Below are 22,906 nucleotides of genomic sequence, written 5' to 3'. Positions count from 1 at the left end.
TCTCCTTTTCTGCTATGGGCAAACCGTTTTAACTTCAGGTTAAGTTAGCGATTGGGGATAAGGTATTCAATTTTTCAAATCTGAATTTTTTTCAATGCTGGGGATTTGGAACGACGTCATTTTACACTCCTGTTGTTAGTAACATAAAAGAAGGGATATCATTTATGTAGCTCATTTCTTTAGCCATGTGATATGCACCTGATGAAAAATGATCAATCTCAATGAGATTTAGACTTAGACTCACATAACATTGTCGTCACACATTCTCACTGAACTGAATTTATATTTTTCTTATTTCAGACATAGCAACAAAGCAAAATAATAAATCTACAAAAAATTATTATATATAAAGCAAAGAACGTAAGACAAAACATAATTCATAAAACCATGGCATATCAAAACCATCATATTGGAATGCACCAAGGGATGCATGGTTTAAGACATACAGAAAAATATGTATGGAATGTTGAATATGATTTTCTTGGTAATGGTGCAACTAGTATCGTTTATAAATGCCGAAAAAAGGTTTGTATATTTATTTTGTTTGGTGAGTAGCTAAACTATGTGTTACATAGGTAGAGATGACTAGCAAAGGGAAAATAGACCTCGTTACCTTCTCATAGATCCGGTAGGATTTTTTTCAGCCAGTGGGGGTAAAAATAATGGTGAACTGGGGTTGATATTCCCATTTTTTTACGGCTGGAGATTTAAATTCTTTTGTTTTCAAGTCAGAAAATTCAGTGGGGCTGGAAAAAGTCGGATAATATTTTACAGGATTGGTTTATTTGATTATTTTCAGAAGGGTCAAAAATTGGAGTATAATTTTCCACCAGAGACGATATTTTGGTCAATTTTCCAAGTGGGTATGTGAGAAGGTGTCTTTGTACAAGTCACTGATTTGAAAATCAGAAAGTTGTTAAAATTGTTAAAATCGTTTGGAAGCCTTATACTTTCTCATTCTCGCTCACATCTATCAAACAAGTACCAGGGGTGTTTTCGAGCAGCTAACTTCTAAATTGTTAATTCTGCTCAACTATCATGGTGAACAAAGATATATTGGCGTAATTTATAAAATGAAATGACAATGATAATGATAATAGTACAGTTGACGCTCTCTAATTCGACATTCTTCTATTCGATATGTTCCAGTTTCGGTAATAAAGTCGTCGTCAACAAGAAACTCTCGTGAATTGTGCTCTACTATTTGATACGCTGCATTTTTGGGACAAGCTGGAGTTTATACAAACTCTTTCTTTATTTGGTTAATCGTTAGCCTGTAATAAAACAATTTTGTTACTTTTCTAAAGAACGCGTCATCTCTATTACTTTAAAAGACCAATCAGTGAAGTATTTTATAAAAACTCCAGAACATCTCCCATTTTTCGATGAAAATCCAATTCCACTTAAATAAATTCGAATTAGAGAGAGCATCAACTGTATAGAGGTAAATGTTTATTTTTAGCAAGATGGTAGACATTACGCGGCAAAAGTGATGAACAAACGTTCCCAAGGGAGACGAAATGATATAATGGAACGTGAAATCCACATTTTACAACAACTCAAACATCCGAACATTGTCCAATTTATTGACCTAGAATACACAACGGTAATCTTCTTCTTTTAATCTTCAAAAATAGCAATCAAGAGTTTAAGCATGGTTATACATGAGTTACGAAATGTTCTTAACATGTTCTTATTTTCGCCATTTTTAGAGTATTTTTGTCCATTTTCCTATGAAATTCGGTGTTCCAGAGTCCGCAAAGCCTTAAGATGCTCTTAACTTGTTCTTAACATTTTGGCCATCGAAGCCTTATGTTCTTATATAATTTGTTCGTATAATAAAAGGTGTATTTGTGAATTCAATAGTTTGCTAAATTTCCGAAATCGCAAAATTTGGCATGTGAAACAAACTCACTCTTTAATTCATGATATTCATGACGTAATGTTTTCTACGAAAATGCCCCGGTTTTAGCCAGTAGTAGCAATTTTAAACTAGACAAAAGTTGTATAAAATTTGCCACTACTGGCAAAAACCGGGGTCTTTCCGCAGAAAACATTACCTCATAAATATCATGAATTATTTCTTTAGTCTCAAAACGGTGAACGTAACGCAGTCATTGTCATGGAATTATGTGGAGAAAGTTTACACACGAAATTAACTCACCCTGATAATGCGTTTGGTCTTGAAGAGGAGACATTCAAATCTGCCGTCTACGATATCAGTAAGTTTTTGTACAGTCAATCGTTTAGACGAGCTCAATTTAATTTGTTGTTTTACGGGCCAAGCTACCCAAAAAAGGGGGTTGGTCGATCGGCGAAAAAAAATAAAATAAAAGTAGAATTTAAAATATATTTAAAATCTTTTAAAAAGCCAGCAAAAATACTACATCTTGACGAAAGTGCGAAATAGAAAATAAAGAGACATATACTAAAAGACGGATCGACGGATCGACGGATCAACGGATCGACGGATTACTGAAACACGGATCGTCGTATTTCGGATTACTAAAACACGGATCGCCATATTTCGGATTACTAAAACACGGATCGTCGTATTTCGGACTACTAAAACACGGATCGTCCTTGTGTGAAGGAATTTCTCCTTCTTCCTCCTTCTTCTTCTTAAAATTCTTGAAAATAGTTGCAGTGCCTACTGGTAGTGTGAAATTGTTGATTGTTGAAGAAAATATGTAAAGCATACACTAACTATTTTCATCGTTTGCTACGTTTGTTGAATTTTTAATCTAATGTAGCAAGAATGGCCCCTGGGTCAATGTTAGTTAAATATATAGAAAACTCCATGATAGGTATAGTCCAGAAAAGGCAAGGATGTTTATTAATTATATACTCAACTTTCAAAATAAATATTGCATTATCCAGACGGTGTCAATCGAACAACTTCGAACAAAAATCGCAATCGAACCATCGAACATAATCGAACGCGATTGAATAATTGCGATTTGACTGTTGAACGTAATCGAATCTTAATCGAACGGCCTATTCCTGGGTAATATTCGATTGTGTTCGATTGCGTTCGAGTAATGTTCGATTGATAGTTGACTATGTTCGATTGGTTCGATTGATTGTCAATTACATTGGATTAATGTTCGATTACGATTATGTTCGATGAGTTTTATTGCGATTAAATCAAATTGGATCACTCTGTTAGAGGTTTTTAGCGTGGGCGGCCGAGTGCTTAAGTACCCTACCAAAGCGAATAAAATCTAATACACAATTGAATCAATCAAACGTAATCGAATACAATCGAACGTAATCGAATACAATCGAACGTAATCGAAGCAATCGAACAGTAAATCCTGGGTAATATTCGATTGCGATTCGATTGCGTTTGACAATCGAATTGCAATTATTCGATTGCATTCAATTGCGTTCGATTGATTCGGCGTTCGATTCGTTCGATTGACACCGTCTGGCATTATTCAACAGGAAATCAGGAAATTTTATTAAGGTCAGGAAAAAACCAGTCATTTTTTATATTATACCTACTGCTTATACTATTAGTACAGCTGGGGGGCCGGCCTCTCTACACTGTAAAGTATTTATTTTTTACACATCAATTCGTTCCTGATCCAACTTAAAATTTCAGCCAATAAATATAAAAGGGAGTAGTCATAAAGTATCTACTAGAGTGAAGTGGAGGATTCTATTTGGGTTTGTGGTCTGAAACCACTTCAAGTGCTTTCTTTTAATTATCGATGTTATTTGAGATTTGATGCCAAGAGTTCTCCTATATAAAACGAGGAGGAGGTTCATCGGTTCATCTTGTTTTGGTGCAGCCGATTTATGTTATGATGTATGACAAGCTTTCTATTTAAAAAAATACGACGATCCGTGTTTTAGTAATCCGAAATATGACGATCCGTGTTTTAGTAATCCGAAATACGACGATCCGTGTTTTAGTAATCCGAAATACGACGATCCGTGTTTTAGTAATCCGAAATACAACGATCCGTGTTTTAGTAATCCGTCGATCCGTTGATCCGTCGATCCGTCTTTTAGTACATGCCAAATAAAGATACATAAAAAGGTCGAATTCATGGATAAAATGAAAAATTGCACACAAAATTCTCAAAACCAATTATCCAATTATCTGTTTGCTTAGCTTATAACTAGCGGAGGTCCTATAAATTTATCATCTTTTCTCAGGATCGAATCATAGGAATCTTTTAGTACAAAGGTGCAAAATGATAGTGGCCAAAATGTGACGGATCCCGATTTTCGAAAAAAAAAATTTTTTGGCAAATTTGGGCCATAAAACGACTAAGAAACGGGTCTTTTGGACTAATTTTTTGCTGAGTTTTTGCATGAAAGTAGGGTACCATTATAGATAAAAATGGCTCAAGCAGATTCTTGCAAAAAAATTTTGTTGGCTCAAAAAATGTATGTTTATCTATAAGAATCACTATTAATAAGCATACGTCAATGTTAATAGCCATATTATTATTTTTATTAGCTTTTTTTAAGATGAAAATGTCACGGTGGAGGGCAATGGTTTGAAATTTCTAGAAACACTTATTATTTTTTGGCTAAAAAACGAATCGTTATCAATATAAGAATCACTATTTATAAGCATAGATCAAATGTTCTTAGCCAAATTATTATTTTTGTTATTATTTTTCCTAAAAGAAGAAAATGTCACGGTAGAGCGCGATGGTTTGAGTTTTCTGGAAACCTTGTTTATTAAGCTGTGTATTTTTCTGATAGTGGATTGTTTTTATAAAGAAAAGCGTTTAATAGCTTTATTTTATTTCTTTTTCAAAAATCTTTTTCAATAGTGTTGATAGTGTCTCCCAAAATATGCTTTCATTTTCTTTATTTTTTTGTATTTTGACCAGTTATGTGTTTCATTGTTTCAATGTTCATTGATTAGTTTGACAACCAGGTAGGTCCATAAAAGTATCACTTGTTTCTCTATCTGTCTATTGTATAAACTGAGAATCTGAACTTCTTATCCACACGAACATTTATTATCAGGTCTTGGTATGGAGTATCTGCGAAATCAGAAAATCATTCATCGTGACTTGAAGCCTGGTAATATCCTCTGTGTTCCAAACATCGAAAATGGAAGGTAAAACTGTCTTTTCGTTTTGTGCGAAGGTTGTATATTCATAATGTGCACCATTGCGATGTCTTTCATGGACCCAACAGGTGAAAGTGACGTTAATTCAGTCAATACGTCACTTTCAACCAATCAGCTATTGGGTTCTTGATGTAATGTTAGAAGACGTTGCAATGGTGCATATCATGAATTGACTTTCATCACATCCCAACGATTTTTGAGTGGTTGGCTTATTCTGGTTGTTTTTGAGCAATGAAGAAAAAGCTGAATGAATTTATGCCCTACTTTCTATCATTTTAACTTTCAATTCATTTTGACATCAGTCAGTCTGTGCCACTAACCCGATCGGGAAGATTCTTCCGAAATGGGAAGAAACTTCCCGAACGGGAAGAACTTAGGCGAATTTTTTCTTCCTGATTGGGAAGATTCTTCCTCTTTGGGAAGATGAAAAATGACTGAATCTTCGGCGAAACTGTACGATGACCGGCGAAAGTTGAAACATTTTGGAGCTGATAAAGCATCAAATTTAAAGATTTTTCACCGAAAGAAAAATAAACTTTACCGTGGAAATTTGGTTTAATTTTGAAAAAACTGCGTTAACTTCCCAAACGGGAAGTTTCAACCCGATTTAAAAGTCCTAGGTAAGTAAAAAAGCGGGAAGATCTTCCCGTTCGGGAGTCAAGTTAATTTCCCGTTCGGGAAGGTTCTTCCCATTTCGGAAGATTTTTCCCATTTTGGAAGAATCTTCCCGATCGAGTTAGTGGCACAGACTGTCAGTATCTCAGTGAAACAATTGTTTTTTGATAGAACATATATCGGGAAGTAGGCTCGTTTATGAATGTTTGATATTTCCTATCAAATTGATGTAATTGAAATACACGTTTTTTTAATAAGAACAAACTACCGTAGTTGCAGTTACCGGTCGGCCAGAACCTGGTCTTCTTTCAAATGTACCATGTTTCCACGAAGCGTTCAGTCTTGGTTTGATGGGACCAGCTTTTTCTGAAGTTCGTTACTTTGGGTATTGCAATGTAATGACTTCAAAAATTACTTTGAGGTCGTTGCATTGCAAAAGCGGAGAAAAAGATCGCCGCGGACAAAAAGAAAACAGGAGACGAAAACTAGTTTGATATGTTTTGACGTCAATTTTTGAACAAGGCGATTTCGACACATTTAATTAAAATGTTTGTAACTTTTCGAAAAATTGTTTTCTGAGAATGAAATTTTGAGGGGTGCTCAGAGTTGTGCTAAAGATTGCCTGTACCAAATTTCAAGTCAATAGACCCACAAAAACAAGCTACGTCAAAAAATGAATTTTATGGACACTTTTTTTGGACTACCCGGTATAAGAACATAAGCCAAAATCTTAAGAACAAGTTAAGAACATTTTAAGGATTTGTGGACTCAAAAACACCCTATTTCTTAGGAAAATGGGGTCAAAAATATTCACAAGATGGTCAAAATAAGAACATATTATATTAAGAAAACTTTTAGGCTTAAACTCAAAAAAGTTAAGAACATCAGAAGGCTTTGAAAATTTTGGATGTTTTTATAAAAAAACGTGTAACGTTCTTCGCTATCCCTTCAAATGTACTCTGGTAACATTTGTATATGTAGAGGTTATACATTTAATGAATAATGACAAAATATATTTCTTGCAGTACAACGTACAAAATTAGTGATTTTGGTGCAGCAAGATTTCTGGAAGATGGCGGTGAATTTACTTCCATATTTGGTACTGAGGAATACCTGGTAAGTCTATGTTAGCATGTGTGACAAAACTGATAAGTAGCATAACAAATAAAAATAGCTAGAATACAATTTAGGTTATTATATAACGTTTTTCAGGGTTTAGAGTTCGGGCTAGGTTTCAGTACTTCTCCTTATTCATTGGATAGCGAGTTTATTAGCACTCTTAGAACGTTGGAGTTATTGAAGCGATTTGAAAAATACCGTTGTCCTCAGTCAGTCAGAATGTAGACAAATTAGATGCTTACCGTCCCGTCGTAGAAAAATATAATAGATATAAAAACTCGTTAACATTTCGATTTGGGAGAGGTGTAGTGTTGTAGTGTTAAAAGAATAGTGCTCTGAGACTAAGAGGGGCGTAAAATAGGTGTAGTAGGAAAGCTAATAACGGTGTCCCCAAATTATAGTCTAAACTAGACTTCTTCTTGAAATCGCCTATCTATAAACACATTGTTATGTGTTTGATTCATTTGCATAAGGTCCTAGTATATTGATTGATTGTTTGTAGCGTTGTTTCTTTTCAGCATCCGGACATCTACGAAAGAGCTATAATGAATCGGCCGAAAATGGCTTTCAATGATCAAGTACGTTTTATGCTCAGAATTCGTTTTCTTTGAAATCGTGGCATTTTACGTTGCTTTCATGATCGAATTGTTTTAACTTTAATTGTCGCGTTCTTTTTTTTCGGATGTCAAATTTTATGCTTTTAAAAACATAAAGATAAAGAATATAATATAAGAAATGATAAAGCCTTTTCGAACACTACCATATAAAGGATTTAAAGCCCTCAGCTCTTGAGGATGATTGATATTCTCCACCTCGTTCCTGCGACGATGTTTACTAAATAATACCGTTGCATTGTCTGGATTTCGAAATAAATAAGACTCCAAAGCAAAACGTCGCATTAGATTTTGTTCTTGGGTTTTAAAGACGTTGTATTGCCCCCTCTCAAAGAACAACATATTCCCTGATACCATTAGTAACGTGAAAATGCAGTTTGAGTATTCCTATTTCATATTTCTATTCTATATAGTTTGCAAGGAAAACTTTTTTTGCTGTATCTTGATTCCATGTTGTGTAACACTTTAGATACATTTTCTATTAGGTCGATTTATGGAGCTTAGGAGTGACATTCTACCATCTGGCCACTGGAAACTTACCATTTTGTCCGTTCAAAGGAAGAAACGACAAAATAACGATGTAAGATTTGGTTTTTGGTTTTCTTTTACTTTCAAGTCTCTGAAAATAGAGGATTAAAAAGAATTCTGGCTAAAGTTCTTAAGGGGTGAAGAAGAGGGCTATTTAAAGAAAACTGCAGAACTTATATATTTTTGACACCTAACATTTGTTCTTAATCTCGTAACTTATGTTCTTGTACGTTTAAAATTCTATATTGCAGGGACGAAATGATTACCAAAAAGAAACCTGGGGTCATATCATGTCATCAATTAAAAGATAACGGCCCGTTGGAATATTCTAATGAACTGCCTATGGAATGTCGAATGTCTAAAAGTTTGAAGAATCTAATTACACCGGTATTGAGCCGTTTATTGGAGACGGACGCCAAGCGCGTGATTCCTTATGACGAATTTTTCAAAGAAATCAAAAGGATTGTGAACAATAAGGTAATTTTGGCTCAGTTCCAATCCTCTTTCTTATAACTCGAATGGTTACTGCGGAAGAGTTAGATCATCCTATGTTTCCAGCTCACCCAAATAGAGACTTAAACGCATGCGTAATTTATCGTTCTTTAAACCGCTAGTTGTTAAATAGCGTAAAGTATGTACAAAAAGTAATGAATATGTAGGGATGGTCACTGACCAAGGTTGGGGTTTAGGACGGCGAAATATGCCGCTATTTGATAGTTAGGGTTAGGGTTTGTCGTTTGTTGTCGTTTGTTGTCGCTTTTTAATAGTTATTTGTCGTTCTTTTAGATGATCTGGTAACGTTAGATGAACAGTTTCGGAAATACCAATTTTTTAGAGATACAGACAGCTCGAATATTATTAACCTTTTCATTCAGCTTCTGCTAGTTCAATCCTCGAGAATGGCATTGTATTTTTGAAAAAAGCATGACGCTTTGAAGCTACCTCTAGCATCTAGCTTAATTTTTCCCATTTTTTATGTATTTTTGTCCATTTTCCTAAGAAATTGGCTGTTTTTGAGTCCGCGAAGCCCTAAAATGCTCTTAACCAGTCTTAACTTGTTCTTTTAACATCTTAAACATTTTGGCCATCGAAGCCTTATGTTCTTATATAGTTTGTTCTTATAAAAAAAACGTTAAAACCTTAATAAAACTTTGGTTTATTGCATTGTCTATAAATATATTCTTAAGTTTCAAATGATCTCTAAATGAGCTAGATACAATAAAATTAATCGTTTCGCTATTATGTGTTTTTCTTTCGGTTAGGTTTTGCATGTCTACGTTAGCCGGACCAGTACTATTGACAAGATCTACATGCAGCCGGACAAAACGTAAGCTACCTTAAGGAAAACCTTCTTGGCAAGCAGCAAAAATGCTAAAAATTATTTTGGTGACTGATGCATAATTTTATTTTGGTGAGAACTAATTTTGACCAACGACAGGGGGTAAATCAGTTCTTTTATGCTTAAAAATGAGTGTTTTCGCCGAGGTCAGTTTTCGCCAAAGTAAGTTACCTTGCAGTCCCTTAAGGTATTTAGAAACACCTTTTCGTGATAATAATTTTGTAGTCTTGTGCGTTTATTGGCGAGGTAGCTCGTTGTTGAAGTTTTTCCTGATTTTTCAAGAGTTCGCAACATTTCTCTGAAAGTGCTATGAAAGTCAGGTTATAAGACTATACAGAAGTGTGAGTTTTAAATAAACATCCACGGGTTGACTTGAGGCTCTGCTTTCTTCTGTGTAAATGTTAGGTTCGAATCAGATTCGCAGCGTAGTAACTTATGTATTAACTTTCATCAGGTTATCACATCTTCAAGACACTCTCGCTTTGGTGACTGGTATCAAAGAAAGTGATCAGGAACTTTTTCACAACTTCTCAGAATTCAAACCAGATTTCAACATGAAAATACATAACTATCCGACTTTTACGGTAAGAAAGAGAGGAACCTTGCCCCCCCCTTTTTGCTTACACAGTATTTTTAAACAAAAGAAAGAATAGGCTGCTGGCATCCATTAACCCATTAACGGATTCTGCTTTTTCAGCATTGAGGTGTCTTTTAAAAATCTCAAAAAAGAATATCTTTCGACAAAACCAATTTTGATGATCAATATTTTTGTTTTTTTTAAACATTTTTCAATTAGATGAGCTGGAGTTTTTACAAGATACTTGACTAATTGGTCATTTTACAGTAATAAAAATGACGCGTTCTTTAGAAAGAGTAATAAAATCAATTTATTACAGGTTAACGACCAACCAAATCGAATAAGAACTTGTAAAAACTCCAGCTTGACCCTTTTAAATACTTCCATTATAGCAGAAATTACTACACAAAAATACTAAAGTAGGTCTAACAAAGGTCAAAACCTTTAAGAGAGGAGCGAAAAATCTGAATTACATTATTATTCTGTTTTTCAGTTGGACAACCCGTTGTTTTTATTCAGTAAAGATCACTTGAAATCACAACAAATGGAACAGAACAAACTACTGATAGGTATATGAACCTACACGTTCTTTTATAAGAACATCCAAATTTTTTGAAACCTTAGGATGATCTTAACTTTTTGAGTTTTCAGCTTAAAAATATCATTAACATGTTCTTATTTTCAACACTCTGTGAGCATTTTTGCCCATTTCTTAAGAAATTGGTCATTTTTGAGTCAGCAAAGCCTTATAATGTTCTTTATAGCATGATCTTATTTAATTTTAACAATTTGGCCATCAGACCCTTATGTTCTTACATAGTTTGTTCTTATAAAAAAATTGTACCTCTTTACAACAGGGGGTAGAGGGGTCTCTATTTAAGCATGTGTTATTGTGGTACATTTTTCAAACAAATTTTTGCTAGTGTTAAAAGAAGAAAGAAGTTATTCCATTGTTCACAACTTTTCGTATTTCATGCAAGTTCTCTCCAACTTTAGTTGAGCTAGAATCTGAGAATGTGTGTCTGTCTGTGTCTCCTTAAAATTTTGGGGCTGCCTGGAGACTTAAAAAATGGTCGGATTTTGCTGAAATGTGGTTCACTTTTTTCTTGGGTGAATATCGGGGGGAGGGGGTATTTTTTATTCCCTAGGCCTGGGCACTAATCGTTCGGTTTGTTTTGCTACAATTGCGCCTATAAATAATTTAAAGCTACTGAAGTTGTGCCCAGTGCAATGCGCACGTTTGACTACTAATCTCAACCCAACAATAAAAGTAGAAAGTACTTAGGTGTAAAATGAATTTCGTTCTTTCGACTTTTTAGGAAATGGTATTTACACAATCCACCTACCACCTGGTGCTGTAAGTTTAGTTAGGGTCTTCGTTGAATCCCATAATCTTAAGTATTCTCAATCTACGGGCCTTTAAGTGTTTTGTAAGCATCCAAACTTACATATTATGAACAGCAAGAGGTTGTTTTTTTGTAAGTTGTTTCTGAATCTGATTTTCATAACATAAAAGATAATTTTTTCGTGATTTCTTCATCTTTACTTCTAGCAAATTCTGAAAAAATCTTGTAAACTGCAAAGAAAATCAGAGAAGTTGGCACACGAATGCAAAGCTATTTTGAACGCCAGAAGTTGTTTAAAGTAAGACAGATTTTGAGTGGGAACTAGTCTATTGACTCACTTTATAAGAACGATTTTGTAAGATCAATGAGGGTCAAGGCAGGTCAAGGAAGCTGAAAAATAAGAACTTAATTAAAGAACCAACCTTAGCCATACTAAGAGAAGTTTTCGGCTTAAAATACCAAATATGGCTCTATACTAAAAATAGTGTATTTTCCTGATCTTTAATAGCAGAAGTTTGGTAAATCATTTAGATGCAAACACATCATTTTTCTTCCTCTTGGTATTTTGATAAATCCTGGATTTAGGAATCTCATTATCCTTTTCAGAATGGCAACCCAAAAAGTCTTTGAAAGCATTACATGCAATTGCGAACATATTGAAGATAAGATCAAAATCAAATACCAAAGTTTAGAAAAGTAAGTATTTTTTTAAACTGTGTCTTCTTCATTTGAATAGAACACCATTATTTCAGAGTTTGGCAAATATCTGGGCTTATTTTTGCAGTTTTCTTCAGAACCTTGCATTCTCCGTGATTTCATATTCTGCTGAAGTCTGATTTTAATCTCCACGGCCATCGCGAGAGTTTGCGGATATCATGCTGTACATCGCATTATGGTTATGGGTATGTTTCTTTGCGGCGGTGGACTCTTCATAGGCTCGAGTGAAGCGCGGAGTATGCAAAATTTGCAGGAATCTCTATAATAATTTAATCGAATTCTTTGTCCGAGTGTTATTTCATCATCGAGGAAACTTTAAACGGAAGTTGTATTGACCTTGCATTTTCTCATCGTCGCGAATCTAAACCATAAGTGGTGGTCTTTAACACTGCAAAAATCAAACCTAGCCTGAATCTAAATAAAAAAAAGAGTCAAAAACCTGATGTTAATTTTTTTTTTTAGTTATAAGAAAGTCTTGAGCAGAATATCAAAATCAGCCGATGGTAAGTTTGGAACATAACTTCAGTTCTCCAAGCATTGGAATTACTTCGTTTTAAACTTGTCCAGCAGTGTTGTAACTTTTTCTTGTGTGGTCGTGAATCCCTCCAGTGGAAATACAGTATTTTTGTCTTGCTTGTCTTGGAGTTTCTGATCCTTAATCAAAAATGATTTATCTAAACTACAGGTTTATCATGATTTTCAACCAGATTCATAAAAACTGGTTCAGGTAGAACCTGAACATTGCTGGACATTCTCGCCTTGTTTTTTGTCTTACGCTAATAGCCATAGCAAGACTACAGTCTTCTAAGTAGTTTTTTTCTTTCTTTAGAGCTGGACAAGATAAAGAAGGCGGAAGCTCTGGTATAGATTTAATTGTTTTTATGTTTGTATTGGAGATGTTCATTTCAATATCGTTAGAATTTAACAGGAGTGGAATCTTCCTAGAACTCAAACAATCCTGCTGACCGCTGTTGCTTGTCCGGAAAAAAATAAACAGGAGTGGAATCTTCCTAGAACTCAAACAATCCTGCTGACCGCTGTTGCTTGTCCGGAAAAAAATAAACAGAATTTATTTAATGATTTATAAATGCCATCGGTTATTGTGCAATTGTCCTGGTGGCAATTGTCTGGGGGTAATTGTCACGGGGGCAATTGTCCTGTCACCTTATAACCTAGTTACTCGATTTCTTTTTCAAAATTCAAATTACCTTGGGGCAACGGATTAGAATAGGTGGATTAACTTCTCTCGTTGCTCCCAAGAGAGATCCATTGTCTTCTCATTGTTACAAGAAAAATCTGTAAATGACTCTGCGCACTCCTCGTTTAGTTTTTTCATTGTTTTTATAAGAACAATTTTCCAATTTATACAGTTTCGAAAACGAATTTGTCCTATGATTCGATCAATTTTGATGATTTTGCAAATATTTTGAATCCTGCACTTAAGTTTTAGCATCAACAAACGCTAGACCAGTTTTAATGTAAATTTTTAATCTTTTGTCAATGGCAATCTTCAGATAAGTGAAAATTAACGTATGGTCTATAACTAAGAAACTATCGATGGGTCACGAATGGGTTGCATACTGGTGAAAGAAGACTGTATTTAGAATTAGGAAAATAAATTTCAAATTATTTGGCTAATTTCTGCATTGGATAGAAAGGGCTAAAAAAGTGCATTTTCTTATTTAAAATGTACCACGTGATACGTAATGACCAATGAAAATGTTGAAAGTAATGATTTTTTACAACTTTTTTACAACTTATCAAGTTGTAATTGCTAGCATAAACTCGTAAAAAAGTTTGATAACCTAACGAGGAGTGTTTTCTATGAGTTCTTAATCCACCTATTCTAATCCGTTGCTTGGGGTCTTTACGAATTGATTATCTAATGATTAAACAAGAAGCCCGTTGGGCGTGAAGGCCCAGCGAAAAGTAACGTGTTGAAATCGAGCGTACAAAACAGCAAATGAATGACCCCGTTGACATGGATCAAAGTGAAGACAGGAAATTTTTTTTCAAAATAGCCGCGGTACTTCTCATTGGTTATACGCTTGAAATTTTATTGAATGGTCCCCTACCAACCGGGACTACACAGGCGAATAAGGCTCATCCGGTTGAATACTCTCCTCGGGTACCTAATAGCTGGGGGGTTTTGGAATAAGCGGGGGGGGGAGGTTGGAAAAAATCTCAAAACTTAATAAGAGGGGGGGGGAGTTTTTTTTATAAGCATATGTTTTTTGGGAAACAAGCTCAGTTAGGCTTAGAGATATATTAGACTCAGGCTTGAAGTATGTTCATCATATGCTTATTTTTCCGAAAAATTCGAGTCTCCAATTTTTCCAAAATCTGTCATTGCTATACACGAGGATAGGGAAATAAGTAATGACACTAAGATTTGTCATTACGTTTTGCAATAGAAAAAAAATTTTCACTTACACACCTCAAAAGCAAGCTCAGTAATATGCTTGTAATATGCTTATTTTGTAGACAAATTTAGGTCTTGGTATGCTTATAAACGTTATGCTTATAAAAAACATGTAATACAGCAGAGTTAGGACAAAAGAGGGAACTATTAAAAACATTTTCGCAAAGATCAATAAGCGGGGGGGGGGTTGGAATAATAATGTCCTGGGTAGAAAATTATTTTAGAAAAATTTATTTGCGGGGGGGACAGCTATTAGGTACCCAAGAGTACGAGTTTCAAAAATCGTCAATTTTTTTACCCAATTTTTGCCTTTACATGATTTTTGCCTGTAACGTCAGTCTTTGGCCAATAAAATATTTTACCAGGCCTTAGCAGCGGACCCCCCTCGCGAAAATGTCTTCAGCTACATTCAACTTTCCAATAGAATTCTAGCCTGGGTATCCAGACTCAAAATTTCAGAAACAAAAAACAATACAAAGTTGGGTATATACAGTTTGTTTGATACTGCCTGTGAGTGAACCCTTGTTGACAGACTATCAAAACTTTGAAAACCCAGGCAGACACACATAATTAACTTACCATAAAACCTCTTTCACAAACTCAAAAAACTTTAAAAACTACTTTAAACTACATCAAAACATCAGCCACATTTTATAAAGGCTACTTTCCAGCGCAGGGTTCAGACAGACCCTGGAAAACCTGGAAAACCTGGAAATATGATAAATTTTCAGAAAAATCAGGGAAACTCAGGGAAACCCAGGGAATTTTATTTTTTGAAGAATGAATGGAAAAAACAGATTTAAAAGTTTTTTTAGTTTTAAAGTGTTTATTCATATGCAGTATTTGTAGCTTTAATTTTTATCTTAGGTTTACCATTTGATTTGTGTGCCTTTTGTTTAAAGATACATCTCTTTTGACTCTGCTTAGTTTTTATGGTTTGCTTGATACTCAGGGAAAAAATAGCTAAAATGAGGAATTTCTCAGGGAAAAAACCTTTGAAAATTGATTAAAATTCAGGGAAACTCTGGGAATTTTATTTTCGAAGGTCTGTCTGAACCCTGCAGCAGCCATTTTGTTTAGAAATGAACCTGTGTTTTCATTTTCATTCGTTTATCTTTTTTCACAAGGTCAGCTTTTTCCCTAAATTATGCGCACCCATAGAAAAACTGGAAAAATATAAAAAAATCCCGCAAATATTCTCCTTAATGAGTGGGCGCTTTTTAATGAATAAGGTGCACTCACCTGCAATCACATATGTAGGGAGAAATATCCCTGCAGGCATGTTAGTTGGACCAGACCGTAAACCAGAAAAATAATCTTTAAAAAACTAGACGGTGAAATAGTTTACGGTCTGCATATCCAGGCTAATAAAATTAATGTGGTTAATGTTCGAGTTAACAATTAATGTGACAGATCCAGAAATGACCATTTTCACTGTTCATGAATTGCAACCATGAAAAATGTTCCAATCTAGTTCAAATTTACCCATGAGCTGCATTTTTAAGTGTCCATTAACAGATTCCAGAATCAGTTTATATACTTTAAATAATAATGTGATCGATGTGAGTCGAGTTTGAAACCGACCGACCGTTTTAATGCGACAGATCCAGAAATGACCATTTTATTTAATGTGTAGAATCATGAAAAAATTCCCAATCTTGTTAGTCTCCATTAACATATTCCATAATCAGCTTATTTGAAATAATTCTGTGTCGAGTTTGAAAAATCAAGCCACCGCACCTTTCGTCAAACGAGACGGATCCAGAAAAAATAATTTTCACGCACGCGTAGCATCATGGAAAAAGTTCCAATCTTATTCCAATTTACACACGAGCTCCATTTTAGTGTCCATTACCAAATTCCAGAATCAGTTTACTTGAAATAATTATGTGTTGGGTTTGAAAATCATACCGCGTCCCACCACTGTTGTACTGACCGTTGTTAACACCGACAGATCCAGAAGTGACTGTTTTCTTCTGTAGCATCAAGAAAAAAGTTCCAATCTTATTCAAATTTACACATGAGCAGCATTTCAGTTTATTTATTTCTATATCAGAAGCCATTATTTCCTAAAAATAAAGTCTTTTTGAAAACAAGAAACTAAAAATGAAAGTGATTTAAGGTAGAATTTCACTCATAAAACTTTATGAAAACTTGAGCAAAGACTATAAGATATGGCAGAATGTTGAAAAAGGTGTATAAAGAAAAATCTTTACAAAATTTCTTTGGTTTGAAAATCTCTTGACCACTAAAGCAAAGAAAATGTTCAAGAAAGTATGAATCAACCTCCTCTCTTCGACCGCCATCTTGTTTTGTTTTGAAAATTGTTTTGAAAAAGCGCGGAATCAGAAAATATATCTTTTATAGCCAGTATCCGACTTTAGCAAGCTTTTCCCTATCCAGACGGCAAAAAGTGTAGTACTGGGTTTAAGCGCCGTTTCTACCAAAACGGACGGACAGACACACGTACGAACAGAACGTTGCAAATGAAAGGCCCACTCGCTTAGCGCAGGGCCAATAAAAAAATTTCATTGTATTGAAAATATAATTAACTCTAGTGACATTTGAGGATTTCAGTTAAATTAAATTCTGATCTGCTTTTTTCTCGTACAGGGAACATTATGTATCGAGCACTCACAGAGACATCGCAAATTTGTTTGAGGGAGTAGCTTAAAAGAAATTGTCGAGGGTCTATTGTCAAAAATCAAAAACAAAGTTATTTCCATTTTTTTGATAGTACCAACAAGGTTTGGCAGCCCTGGCGACGCTGAAAGATAAAATCAAGAACATATTGAAAAGTGATACGCTAGATGCAACATTTTTGAAAGCTACGGAAGAAGTCAGCGATCTACCTAGGTATGTTAATCCTCCGACCTTGAAATCTGTGTTAGATGTCTGAAATGTATTATTCTCGAATCTTAAAATTTTAGGATAATTATAAAGCCCTTCAATTTAAATCTGTACATATTTGTTCTGTTTTGGATTCAATCATTCCACCTGGGTAACACCCTTATCTACCTACTGGAATCTGATAGTGAGGTATACAATCATACCCCTGCCGTAAGTTGGTCAACATCCCTTCTCTAATTTCGAGACAATTCTTTAGAGTTAGGAATAAGAGGGCAGTCGGAACCACTGTAAAATTTCTTTGCTTAGCAATCAGAGAGGAAAAATCTTTTTTCTATCATTGATTCCGACGTTCCTTTTATTCCTATCTCTAAAGAGGGGTGTCGGTTTTAGAAGAGGGATTTTGACATCAGACCAACTTACGGTCTACCTCAGTCTTATGTTTTTGTCAAATTTTGTGAAAAAGTGACCTGACCTTGGATTGAAATTCAAAAAAATTTGACCTTTTCCGACTTTTTTTCAAATAACCCTTCGAACATCTAGGGGAAGCATCGTGAGGGACTGGTCTATAAAATACACGTTGACCTCCCTACCAGAACTCCTGGAGATTTTCACTTTAATTTTCACCAGTGGTAGATATTGAACATCTAAGACAGTGTGCAAAATTTCAGTTCTATCACGTGCGTGGTTGTTATTTTACAGACCGGTCCGTATTTTACCTAAAATCCTCACTTATGGCTGTGACCTTCATACCTCACGCTTGCCAAAATGTCAAGTCAATAGCAGTCAATTTCCGATCCTTAGATACATTAATCCATGGTGTATAAATAGGCAAAAAAAGGGCAAGTTTTGGCCATTTTTCAATGATGACGTCCTTAGGTGGCGATGACGTCATCAATGATGCCGAAATTTTTATTTCACATTTTAATTCATAAAAATTTTCAAGTCAATAGGATAAAAATTTCAAAAGTTATCTAACATTTTCTTTTGAAGGGGGCCTCTTTGCCCCCCCCCCCCCCCAAGATATACTAAGGGTTAACAAACGTAATTTTTTAAGAATTTTGTCTTTGAAGGCTTTTTTTAATATTCTGATTGTTTTTCACTCATTTTGTAGTCCATTGGAGCTGACGAGTTGTGTGAAAATCATCTATGATCTCGGCATGCGAATCAGTAGAGAAAAGTCTCGATGTAAGTATCTTTCCCTGTATATTCTTGTGTATTTTGCATTAATACTCTTTTCCAAAACTTTTAATAGAAATATCCAGACGATCTTAATCGAACAGAATCGACGATCGAACCTGTCGAATCGAACCAAAGCGAATGCGGTCGAACGAATAGTACATATTCTTCGCCACCGCGTGACGTCAAAACTGGGGTACAACAGAACACTTACTAAAGATTGATTATGTGTTTTCAGTAATCATAATCTTTTAGTGAGTTAAACCATAGTGTTTGTTTTACCCTCGAAATTATTAAATCTTATTGGTTGAAAAAGATGTCACATGACTTTCTGTGACAAAGTATCTCTGTTGAAGAGGCTAATTTTTTTAAATTCGGGAATCGGACGGGGTTCAAGTCGGGAGCTGTAAGAATTCTTCATATGTGTAAGTCAAGATTACGTCATTTTCCTTATCGGAAACACCCGAAAAACCGGAATTTGACTCATGAATGTTAATAAAAATAGCACCACATAGGCCATAAATCACGTTTTTTTCGGGTGTTTCTGATAGGAAAAATGACGTAATCTTCACTTAATCATATCAAGAATAAGATTCGGGGAATCTGACTTTTTTTTCTTTTACATGTTTCTCTTTTAGCTAATTACAATGAGTTGAGTCGCAAGTTTGACACGTAAGTCTTTATTTTTTGTTTAGTTTTTGATTAGCCCGAAATATTTTTTTGTTTTTAGCCAAATCCCTGCCTGTTGCCAGTTGCCTAATAAAAAAAAAAGAGAAATTGGAAAGAATCCAGGGGGTGTGCAGTTATTCCATGACACTATGACGAGCAACTGCCAAATATTGTCACACCACTACCAGCACTTACTTCCAGTACAACACCCCCGTAAAATGGACGATTTGTGGCTTTTCTAGATATAAAAATCATACTACTTGAAGTTTTTTTTTGATTTTTGTATTTAAAAGAACTTTTTAGTGTTATGAAAATTTATTACAAATTTGCATTTACTCCACTTTAGAGTAACTGTTTTTTAAAGAGTTTACACCACGTAATAAGTGTCATAGTGCCTACGTAGTTGATGACCCCCCCCCCCCTGAAAGAATGGGAATTTTGCATTGAACTGAATTCCGGGGTTCGGGGTTCGGAAATATAGGGTAAACACTAAGGCTAAATAAAGATAAAACACAATTCCTTTTACCGCGTGGATAAAAGTTTCTTTCGGAAAAAGCCCACTGTACATTAATATACTTTTGGACGAATTTGTTAGAGATCTATCAGTATAATTGTAAAATTTTGATTTTTCTAGGGAGCGTCTATCACAAATCCACACAACAATGGACATTAAGGTGGATCATTTCCAAAGCACGAAAAATACTTTGCATGATTCTCTTGTTGATTGGTTAGGGTAAGTCTTTTATAAGCGTCTTTTAGGTAAAAGTTTACCGCAGATAAACCTAATAAGTTGGTTTAATCCTCTCAGTATTTACTACCTAATCGCGCGATGAGTTGTTTTTTCTTATTTGGTGCGCCTTCAAAGAGAGCATTTCATCGTTACTCTAATTGCATCCTGTAGAGAGCCATTAATCGTTTTAATCGTTAATCGCACTCTTCGATACCGCGCCAATGTTTACAAAATTGATTTTAATATTAATTTTTCTTACATTTTTTTTTTCATCGAACGTTTCAATCACATTCGAAATTCATTTTGCGAGAAAGAAAATCTATAAACAACATTTAAACAAAAACATGGGGAGAAGAGAAAAATATTAAACTTTCAGTGTAATTTACTTTCCTGACGGGAAAAAAGTAGTGAAACCCATCGTTAAATTAGCTCGTAATCACATAATAACTCGTACAATGCGAAAAATTGCTTTTTTTTTAGTTTGCTTTAATTACATGTCTACTTATTTTCATGTAATACTTTAGGCGTACAAACTTTCGCGAAAAAAGGCCAGAATTCGCGAAAATCGCGAGCAGAAACTTTGTACTCCTAAAGTAAGGTATATTAAAAACTAAGTTCTCGATTTCTTTAACTCTAGACAAATCTGGGGACATCGAGACGGCCTGATTGAAGAATTCGGAGATTTATCGGCGACCATTACAAAATTTGATGATATTTATACCAACGTCAACGAAGAGGTGTGTATTTCAGCTACGTCATTCATGAAAGTTCCTTCATTTTAAGGCTTAAAAGCCTGTAGTTTTCTATGTATACACTATGTGTAGATAGGTTCACTTTAAGGTATATTGTACATTTCAAAGGAAATGTTTGCCTCACAAGAAATCAGCACAGTTCTTCTATTGCTCAATCAAATATTAGGAAGGAACTAATTTAGTTATCCTACAATAAAGTTTCACTTTATCTATTTCTGTGACCAATACGGTGGCAGTCCTCACAACAAATTCTCATTTTTCTAATTTTGGATTGATTTGTTTGTTTTTTTTAGTTTGCGGACACAGTTGAAAATATGGTAAATGGGTAAGTGCAGTAATTTTAACAAATCTGGCGCATCTTACTATAATGTAGAGCTTCTTTCATGTTTTAACCATTATGTAAGCAAACGTTTGATTTGCGTAATGGGTTGCTCCTACAGATTCGAATGTTTGCTTTCATAATGCGTAATTTACGTAACTTAGCAAAACTTGAAGAACCTTAAAGACCTTAAAATGACTTTTCATATTTCCCGATGTGGCTTACTGTATTTCTGGGGTCCTGAGACTAGTTTGAGCGTCAAAATTATTAAAAATCTTAGATTACTCTTAGAAATTTTACAGTTACGCCTACGATCGACTCAAAAGTTATTGACTTTAGGCCAGTGCAGTTAACAAATTGTCTAGAATAGCTCAAAGCTTGGAAGAATGCATCTTGGTGGGAATGTCTTGGCGGGAATGAATTTATATTATGAAAATATGAAGCTTCTGGTTATTCTTTTAGTCAGTATATTTCAATGGGATTAATTTTCGCGGGTAGTAAATTGCGTGGTTGAGCTCACTGACAAATCATGCATGTTGTTTGTTGAAATACTCATTATTAGCGCCTCTTTGATGCCAGTAAGCATTCAAAAAGTGTTTTGATTTACATTTTTTGAGTTTTAGAAATATTTTGTGGATAAGGCTTTTCCAAATTTCCTTTGGGACTTAATTTCGCGGAAATCCGTGAAATTTAATCCCCGAGAATATTAACCCAGTTAAAGTATTGTTAACCTGAGGAAACACTTTTTGTTTTCAGTTTGATGAAGGACCAAATGCCGGATGATGAGATGGTTCAAATGTCTAACGAGCTCACCAAAATGTTAGATTCACTGGATATGAACCTTGCTATTGGTAAAAACGGTGGCGTAGGCGCCGCTAGTGGTGGTGGTGAGAGCCCTGCTATTTAGCATTTATGTGTAAGGAATTAATTTGTGCACAAATCTACTTTTGACGTTTTTACTTGTGAAACTTTCAATAAATCAAAAAAATTATGGTTCAATTTCCATTTGAATCTAGGCGCTGGTAGCGTTCGAATAAACAGGCATTCTGCTTTATTAAATCACGTGATGCTACAACCATTGAGCTGAAGCCCCGAAGGGGCTAGAGATGAATCTTTTAACCTTTCTCAAGCCAATAAAAGTGAAGCCTTAAGTTTTCCCTGCATTTAGCAATTTTGTTGAAAATCACAAAGGTCACGTGTTCTAGATGGGAAATAATTGTCTTCATTTCCCATTCTGGAGTTTCTGATCTACAATCGGTGACGAAATACTTGACACAAAGGGGAATTCACCGGGAAGTTTTGAAACCACAATCGATTTGCAAGTGCTCTAAAGTAGGTTCGAAGGGTAGAGTTTTAACTCTGAGTTTTAACGTTAGACTTAAGATCTGAGGATCCAAAAGTTCAAAGATGGTCCAGTAGGGCTTGAAATATAGCCTAGAAACCAATAGATCCCTCCCAGATCGAAATAATGGTTGAAATCAAGTTCAAGGCCCGAAATTGACATTCTCGCTCGAACTTCAATTTTCGAAAAATGGTAAATTAGCAAAATGCCAATATGCTACATTATTTTTAACAATTTTTTTTGAAACTCTGGAACTTTTTCGTTCATCGCCAACTGGCTAATGCTCAGTACCCCCCTGATTAGTACAGTGAAATTAAATTATATATATTTTGTAAATTTGTTTTGTTTTTGATTTAGAAATTTAACGTCTTTTGTAATAGTAGGGATTTTTTTTTGGATTATTGTTGTTGCAGATTTTGTATATAATTTTACACTTCATTCAAGTCAATCAAGTGGCTTTGTAGATCGAGAAATAAATATGGCAATAACTTATCAAAATTACTTAATATGGTTTAACTTTTGTCATTTTGAATATTTACCGTATTTTTTGTCAAATTCAGCTACATTTAGCAGCTCTTTTGTCTAAGTAAAGGAACATAGATTTTAAATCATCGAACTTCAAATATTCCAAAATGTGTGGATTCGAAAGAAAATCTCAGGATTTTCATTCAAGTCTCGATTTTTATCATA

At 34.7% G+C, this 22,906-nt stretch overlaps 1 protein-coding gene across 1 annotated transcript; it reads left to right on the top strand.

The window, feature by feature from the left end:
* Positions 1–304: 304 nt before the first annotated feature.
* On the top strand, positions 305–22,717 carry LOC136823415 (serine/threonine-protein kinase TBK1-like). Its single transcript, XM_067079600.1, has 23 exons — positions 305–525; positions 1,463–1,606; positions 2,090–2,222; positions 4,996–5,089; positions 6,742–6,832; positions 7,354–7,413; positions 7,935–8,029; positions 8,229–8,454; positions 9,240–9,304; positions 9,771–9,900; positions 10,387–10,462; positions 11,213–11,250; positions 11,446–11,537; positions 11,846–11,935; positions 12,419–12,459; positions 12,786–12,817; positions 17,116–17,234; positions 18,340–18,413; positions 19,043–19,076; positions 19,708–19,806; positions 20,441–20,540; positions 20,849–20,880; positions 21,631–22,717. The coding sequence occupies exons 1-23, from the start codon at positions 388–390 to the stop codon at positions 21,779–21,781; spliced, it is 2,154 nt and encodes a 717-aa protein (XP_066935701.1). The 5' UTR covers positions 305–387; the 3' UTR covers positions 21,782–22,717.
* The last annotated feature ends 189 nt before the right edge of the window (positions 22,718–22,906 follow it).

This window comes from Clytia hemisphaerica, unplaced genomic scaffold (assembly GCF_902728285.1).
Source record: "Clytia hemisphaerica strain Z4C2 unplaced genomic scaffold, Clytia hemisphaerica genome assembly, whole genome shotgun sequence".
Taxonomy (NCBI): Eukaryota; Metazoa; Cnidaria; class Hydrozoa; order Leptothecata; family Clytiidae; genus Clytia; species Clytia hemisphaerica.
The sequence above is the reverse complement of the archived record's forward strand: the minus strand, read 5'-3'. Positions and strand labels throughout refer to the sequence as shown.